Genomic DNA, 8,482 nt, shown 5'->3' with positions numbered 1-8,482 from the left:
GACATAGAAGATAATGTTACTGAGCAGTCCTGAGACATAGAAGATAATGTTACTGAGCAGTCCTGCCTGAGACATAGAAGATAATGTTACTGAGCAGTCCTGAGACATAGAAGATAATGTTACTGAGCAGTCCTGAGACATAGAAGATAATGTTACTGAGCAGTCCTGAGACATAGAAGATAATGTTACTGAGCAGTCCTGAGACATAGAAGATAATGTTTCTGAGCAGTCCTGCCTGAGACATAGAACCTAATTGTCATCCTTTGATCACAAGGATGTCCTCTTGGTCTAATGGTGAACATTTCTGGTTACCGTGTGGGTGAAAATGGTTCAAATCCCAAAAGTTACAATAACAGTATATCTCTGTCTCTCTCTCCCTGTAGGTCAGGAGCGGTTTGGGAACATGACCCGTGTGTACTACCGAGAGGCCATGGGGGCGTTCATCGTGTTTGACGTGACACGGCCCACTACCTTCGAAGCCATCACCAAGTGGAAGGAGGACCTGGACTCTAAACTCATGCTGACCAACAGAGAGGTGGGTGCAGGACAGTGAGTTGGTTCTATCATGGGAAAGGACTATTTAAATCATCTTGTTCATACATCACCTTCTTGTCTTTTACCTCTCTATTGGACAGGGCATCGCCACGGTCCTATTGGCTAATAAATGTGATCAGGGGCGGGAGGTTCTGACCAATAACGGCGTGAAGATGGACCAGTTCTGTAAAGACAACGGCTTTGTGGGCTGGTTCGAGACCTCAGCCAAGGTGGGAACACAAACACATGCACACACATACACCCCATGTGCACACACACACACAGAAAACATGCTTTGTGGGGTGGTGTCCTCATTCAGCCACCCTCTATGGGCCTTACTCCCCCCTATCTGAGATATCTACTGCAGCTCTCATCCTCCACATACAACACGCCGTTCTGCCAGTCGCAATCTGTTAAAGGTCCCCAAAGCACACACATCCCTGGGTCCCTGCTCTTTTCAGTTCACTGCAGCTAGCGACTGGAACGAGCTGCAACAAACACTCAAACTGGACAGTTTTATCTCCATCTCTTCATTCAAAAGACTCAATCATGGACACTCTTACTGACAGTTGTGGCTGCTTTGCGTGATGTATTGTTCTCTCTACCTTTTTGCCCTATGTGCTGTTGTCTGTGCCCAATAATATTTCTACCTGGTTTTGTGCTGCTACCATGTTGTGCTGCTGCCATCTTGTAATGCTACCATGTTGTTGTCATGTTGTGTTGCGACCATGTTGTTGTCATGTTGTGTTGCTACCATGCTATGTTATCATGTGTTGCTGCCCTGCTATGTTGTTGTCTTAGGTCTCTCTTCATGTAGTGTTGTGGTGTCTCGCATGTCGTGACGTGTGTGTTTTGACCTATATTGTGTGTTTTTTGTCCAATATTTTAATTGTATTTATGTTTTATTGTTATTCCCATGGAGGCCTTTTGGTAGGTCATTGTAAATAAGAATTTGTTCTTAACTGACTTGCGTAGTTAAATACAGGTTAAAATGTAATAAATAAATACAAATTCATCAACTTTCATTTCCAAATAAAATGCCAACCAGTGTAATTGCAGTGACAGAATTCCGCCATGTGCAGACGTTTCTTAGCTGTCAGTCAAATTACACAAAGGTGAAACTAAAACTTTAGTTTAGGCATTAATTCTGAGTGGTTAAGTTAAGGGTTAAGGTTAGGGATAGGGTTTAGGGTTAGGGTTAAGTTTAGGGATAGGGTTTAGGGATAGGAGGTTCTACAGGGGTCAGAGGTCATTGAGGTCATGGGCTAAGCTGCTGTCCAGTCAGACAGTCACTACACATTGCCTCTAAATCAGTTGAACCAGGCTGTTTTACCTGTGGACAGTGGATACGGAAAGTATTCAGACCCCTTTGGCTTTTTACACATTTTGTTACGTTACAGCCTTCTAAAATGGATGAAAGTTTTTTTTTTTCTCATCAATCTTCACAAAATACCCCACGATGACATCACAATATCCCACGATGAGATCACAATACCCCGATGACATCACAATATCCCACGATGACATCACAATACCCCACGATGACATCACAATACCCCACGATGACATCACAATACCCCACGATGACAAAGCAGAAACAGGTTTTTAGAAACCTTTTTAAAATAAAAAAAGGAAATATCACATTTAGTATTCAGACCCTTTACTCAGTACTTTGTTGAAGCACCTTCGGCAGCAATTTCAGCCTTGAGTCTTCTTGGGTATGACACTACAAGCTTGGCACACCTTTATTTGAGGAGTGTCTCCCATTCTTCCTGCAGATCCTCTCAAGCTCTGTCAGGTTGGATGGGGATCACTGCCGCACAGCTATTTTCAGAGAGCAACACTGGAGCTCTATCAGAGTGACCATTGGGTTCTTGGTCACCTCCATGATTCCACCCGATTGATCAGTTTGGCCGGGCATCCAGATCTAGGATCTAGTCTTGGTGGTTCCAAACTTCTTCCATTTAAGAATGATGGAGACCACTGTGTTCTTGGGGACCTTCAATGCTGCAGAATATTTTTGGTACCCTTCCCCAGATCTGTGCCTCAACACAATCCTGTCTCTACAGACAATTCCTTCGACCTTATGGCTTGTATTTTTCTCTGACATGCCCTGTCAACTGTGGGACCTCCAAATCATATCCAACCAATTGAATTTACCACAGGTGGACTCCAATCAAATTGTAGAAACATCTCAAGGATGATCAATGGAAACAGGATGCACCTGAGCTGAATTCCCGAGTCTCATAGCAAAGGGGCTTAATACTTATGTAAATAAGGTATTTCTGTATTTTTTTTATTTTTATAATTTACAAACATTTCTAAAAACATGTTTTAGCTTTGTCATTATTGTATATTGTTTGTAGATTAATGAGGAAAAATATAATTTAATCAAGTTTAGAATAAGGCTGTAACATAACGCAATTAGTAAAAGGGGTCTGAATACTTTCCGAATGCACTGTGAGGATCAAGAAAAACATAGCCATTTCATACAATGAAAATGTGTTTATATAAGTAACTGAACCATGTTAACGTAGCACCTGTTTTTGTTTAACCCTAACAAGGCAACAGCTCTGAGTACTCTGAAACTAGCCACTCGCTTTTTAACCTGTTTTACTCTGCCATGTCCCTTTAGGAGAACACCAACATCAGCGAGGCAGCGAACTTCCTGGTGAAACACATCATGGCTACAGAGAATGATTTCCTAAAGTCAGTGATCCCAGACACCATCTCTCCAAAACTAAATGACTCACAACCTGGGACCTGCTCTGCCTGCTACAAACCATAGCTAGACAACTCACAACCTGGGACCTGCTCTGCCTGCTACAAACCATAGAGGGAGGAGGAGAGCAAGGAGAGGGTGAAGAGAGGAGAGGAGGAGAGGAGGAGAGGAAGGAGAGGAGGAGAGGGTGAAGAGAGGAGAGGAGGAGAGGAAGGAGAGGAGGAGAGGGTGAAGAGAGGAGCGGAGACAGACCCTGGAGAAGAGGGAGAGGGGGAGGGAGTGGAACGGGGCTATGTTGGTCCTCTGTTGTTCAATTTGTAGAGCATGGTGCTTCTAACACCAGGGTAGTGAGTTCAATTCCAGGGACCACTCATACGTAAAATGGATGCACGCATGACTGTGAGTCGCTTTGGATAAAAGTGTCTGTTAAATATAATATATCATTATTATTATATTGGGGAGCAGAGAGTGGAGAGATGATTGAATGTCACTGCAAGTTCCCTCCATATCCACCTCTCCAGAAGACAGAGGCGCTGATTTCAAAACATCCTCTTCTCCTCAATCCTTGGCCCTCCATTTACTCATTCATGCGCAACTTCGTGTTTCAAAGCTGAGGGAGTGAAAATTAGACTCTTATATAGCCCTCCCAACACGCACTGCATATGTTTGGAGTTTGCACAATTTTTATACAAAATAATGGGGAGGCGTGCCTAATATATGTCATGAAAGTTAGTTTATGTCTGATTTGGAGACTTGTAACAGATGAAATACCTCCCAAATTAAATGTTTCCTGAGGTTATACATATGCATTCAGAAAGTTTTCAGACCCCTTCCCCTTTTCCACATTTTGTTATATTACAGCCTTATTCTAAAATGGATGAAATTACATTTTTTTCATTATCAATCTTCACACAATACCTTATAATGACAAAGCCAAAACAGGTTTTTAGACATTTTTTGCAAATGTTTTCAAAATAAAAACCTTATTTGCATAAGTATTCACACCCTTTGCTATGAGACTCAAAATGTTGCTCGAGTGTTGTTTCCATTGATCATCCTTAAGAAACATCCCTTGAGATGTTTCTACAACTTGCTTGGAGTCCACCCGTGGTAACTTAAATTAATTGGACATGATTTGGAAAGGCACACACCTGTCTATATAAGGTCCCACAGTTGACAGTTGTCAGAGCGAAAACCAATCCAAGAAGTCGAAGGAATTATCCGCAGAGCTCTGAGACAGGATTGTGTCGGAGGGCACAGATCTGGGAAAGGGTACCAAATATTTCCGCAGCATTGAAGGTCCCTAAGAACACAGCGGCCTCCATCATTCTGAAATAAAGTTTGGAACCACCAAGACGCCCAGCCAAACTGAGCCATCGGGGATAAGGATCTTGGTCAGGGAGGTGACCAATAAGGTGACCAATAATCCAATGGTCACACTGACAGAGATACAGAGTTCCTCTGTGAAGATGGGAGAACCTTCCAGAAGGACAACCATATCTGCAGCACTCCACCAATCAGCCTTTATGGCCAAACAGAAGCCACTCCTCAGTAAAAGGCACATTACAGCCCGCTTGGAGGTTGCCAAAAGGCAGCTAAGAGAAACAAGATTCTCTGAGCAAAGTGCAGAGATATTCTTGATCCACTCTTTATCAGTCCTTTTCTAATTTTTTATTTAACTAAGCAAGTCAGTTAAGAACAAATTCTTATTTACAATGAAAGCCAAACCCTAACTCAGATGACGCTGGGCCAATTGTGCGCTGCCCTATGGGCCTCCCAATCACGTCCGGTTGTGATGAAGCCTGGAATCGAACCAGGGTCTGTAGTGATGCCTCTAGCACTGCGATGCTGAGTAACCAGATGGAAGGCACATGACAGTCCACTTGAAGTTTGCCAAAAGGCACTTAAACACTTTCAGACCACGAGAAACAAGATTCTCTGGTCTGGTGAAACCAAGATAGAACTCTTTGGATTGAATGCTCTGTGTCACATCTGGTGGAAACCTGGGACCACCCTACAGTGAAGCATGGTGGTGGCAGCATCATGCTGTGGGGATGTTTTTCAGTGACAGGGACTGGGAGACTTGTCAGAATCGAAGCAAAGATGAACAGAGAAAAGTACAGAGAGAGCCTTGATGAAAACCTGCTCCAGAGTGTTCAGGACCTCAGACTGGGGTGAAGGTTCACCTTCCAACAGGACAATGAACCTAAGCACACAGCCAAGACAATGCAGAAGTGGTTTCGGGACAAGTCTCTGAATGTCCTTCAGTGGCCCAGCCAGAGCTCTGATTTGAACCTGATCGAACATCTCTGAAGAAACCTGAAAATAGCTGTGCAGCAACACTCCCTATCCAACCTGAGCATGAAATGAGCTGCAGAGAGGATGAGAAACTCCCCATATACAGGTGTGCCAAGCTTGTAGCATCAAACCCAAGAAGACTCAATGCTGTAATCGCTGCCAAAGGGGTTTCAACAAAGTACTGAGTAAAGGGTCTGAATAAAATGTACAAACATTTCAAATAACCTGTTTTTGGTTTGTCATTATGGGGTATTGTGATGTCATTAAGGGGTATCGTGATGTCATTATGGGGTATTGTAATGTCATTAAGGGGTATTGTGATGTCATTATAGGGTATTGTGATGTCATTAAGGGGTATTGTGATGTCATTATAGGGTATTGTGATGTCATTATGGGGTATTGTAATGTCATTAAGGGGTATTGTGATGTCATGAAGGGTGTTTGTGTGTGGATTGATGAGGGGAAAAAACAATGCAGTCAATTTTAGAATAAGACTGTAACATAACAAAATGTGGAAAAGGGGGTCTGAATACTTTCCGAATGCACTGGGACACATTAGTTACTGTTACCGTGATACAGTTGAAGTGGGAAGTTTACATACACCTTAGCCAAATACATTTAAACTCAGTTTTTCACAATTCCTGACAGTTAATCCCAGTAAAAATTAGCTGATTTTGGTCAGTCACCGCTTTATTTTAAGAATGTGAAATGTCAGAATATTTTTTAATCTTTTATTTCACCTTTATTTAATTAACCAGGTAGGCTGGTTGAGAACAAGTTCTCATTTACAACTGTGACCTGGCCAAGATAAAGCATAGCAGTGTGAACAGACAACACAGAGTTACACATGGAGTAAAAAATAATAAAGTCAATAACACAGTAGAAAAAAAAGAGAGTCTATATACATTGTGTGCAAAAGGCATGAGGAGGTAGGCGAATAATTACAATTTTGCAGATTAACACTGGAGTGATAAATGATCAGATGGTCATGTACAGGTAGAGATATTGGTGTGCAAAAGAGCAGAAAAGTAAATAAATATAAACAGTATGGGGATGAGGTACGTAAATTGGGTGGGCTATTTACCTATAGACTATGTACAGCTGCAGCGATCGGTTAGCTGGTAAGATAGCAGATGTTTGAAGTTGGTGAGGGAGATAAAATTCTCCAACTTCAGCGATTTTTGCAAGTCGTTGAAAACCTGCTCCAGAGTGTTCAGGACCTCAGACTGCGGCTATAGTAGAGAGAATGATTTATTTCAGCTTTTATTTCTTTCATCACATTCCCAGTGGATCAGAAGTTTACTCAATTAGTATTTGGTAGCATTGCCTTGAAATTGTTTAACTTGGGTCAAATGTTTCAGGTAGCCTTCCACAAGCTTCCCACAATAAGTTGGGTGAATTTGTCCCATTCCTCCTGACAGAGCTGGTGTAACTGAGTCAGGTTTGTAGGCCTCTTTGCTCGCACACGCTTTTTCAGTTCTGCCCAAAAATGTTCTATTGGATTGAGGTCAGGGCTCTGTGATGGCCACTCCAATACCTTGACTTTGTTGTCCTTAAGCCAATTCGCCACAACTTTGGAAATATGCTTGGGGTCATTGTAAGTCGAGGTAATTGAGGTCATATGTACATGTAGGTAGGGCTAAAGTGACTGTTCATAGATAATAAACAGTGAGTAGCAGCAGCGTTAAAGAAGAATCCATACAAATTGCCCAGGTAGCCATTTCATTAGCTGTTCAGCAGTCTTATGGCTTGGTGGTAGAAGCTGTTAAGGCGTCTTTTGGACCGAGACTTGGTGCTCCGGTACCACTTGCAAATACTTATTTTCCACCATAATTTGCAACTAAATTCATTAAAAATCCTACAATGTGATTTTCTGGATTTTTGTTTCTCATTTTGTCTGTCATAATTGAAGTGTACCTATGATGAAAATTGCAGGCCTCTGTCATCTTTTTAAGTGGGAGAACTTGCACAATTGGTGGCTGACTAAATACTTTTTTGCCCCACTGTAAGTTCTGTTATACTCACAGACATGATTTAAACCGTTTTAGAAACTTCAGAGTGTTTTCTATCCAAATCTATGAATAAATATGCATATCTTATATTCTTGGCATGAGTAGCAGGAAGTTGAAATTCGGCACACTATTTATCAAAAAGTGAAAATTCTGCCCCCTAGCTTTAAGAAGTTTTAAGTGTGCCTTGAATTCTAAATAAATCACAGACAGTGTCACCAGCAAAGCACCCCCACACCATCACACCTCCTCCATGCTCCACGGTGGGAACACACTCGCGGAGATCATCCGTTCACCAACTCTGCGTCTCACAAAGACACGGAGGTTGGAACCAAAAAATCTCATCAGACCAAAGGACAGATTTCCACCAGTCTAATGTCCATTGCTCGTCTTTCTTAGCCCAAGTAAGTCTCTTCTTATTATTGGTGTCATTTAGTAGTGGTTTCTTTACAGCAATTCGAGCATGAAGGCCTGATTCACGCAGTCTCCTCTGAACAGTTGATGTTGAGTTGTGTCTGTTACCTGAACTGTGAAGCGTTAATTTGAGCTACAGTAATAATAGTAATAAACACATCCTCTTCCTTTCTTCTTCTTCCTTTCCTGTGACGGTCCTCATGAGAGACAGTTTCATCATAGTGCTTGATAGTTTTTGCGACTGCACTTGTAGAAGCCTTCAAAGTTCTTGTCATTTTCCGGATTAACTGACCTTCTTGTCTTAACGTAATGATGGACTGTCGTTTCTCTTTGATTACCTGAGCTGTTCTTGTCATAATATGGACGTTTGTCTTTTTACCCCCCTACCTTGTCACAACACAACTGATTGGCTCAAACGCCCTTCTGTGTTGTTCATGTTTTAGTTTTTCACCCAATGTTCTGATGGACCCACATCATTATTGGGTTTTTAGAACTATACAGCCAT

General features: G+C 42.0%; 1 protein-coding gene across 1 annotated transcript; it reads left to right on the top strand.

Annotated features, from left to right (window-relative positions):
• Window positions 1–384: 384 nt before the first annotated feature.
• Window positions 385–3,381, top strand: LOC135534980 (ras-related protein Rab-38-like). Its single transcript, XM_064961745.1, has 3 exons — window positions 385–535; window positions 636–764; window positions 3,170–3,381. Exons 1-3 carry the CDS (start codon window positions 404–406, stop codon window positions 3,320–3,322), a joined length of 414 nt encoding a protein of 137 aa, XP_064817817.1. The 5' UTR covers window positions 385–403; the 3' UTR covers window positions 3,323–3,381.
• The last annotated feature ends 5,101 nt before the right edge of the window (window positions 3,382–8,482 follow it).

This window comes from Oncorhynchus masou, unplaced genomic scaffold (genome assembly GCF_036934945.1).
Source record: "Oncorhynchus masou masou isolate Uvic2021 unplaced genomic scaffold, UVic_Omas_1.1 unplaced_scaffold_4256, whole genome shotgun sequence".
Classification (NCBI taxonomy): domain Eukaryota; kingdom Metazoa; phylum Chordata; class Actinopteri; order Salmoniformes; family Salmonidae; genus Oncorhynchus; species Oncorhynchus masou.
This window is presented reverse-complemented; position numbering and strand designations above follow the sequence as displayed.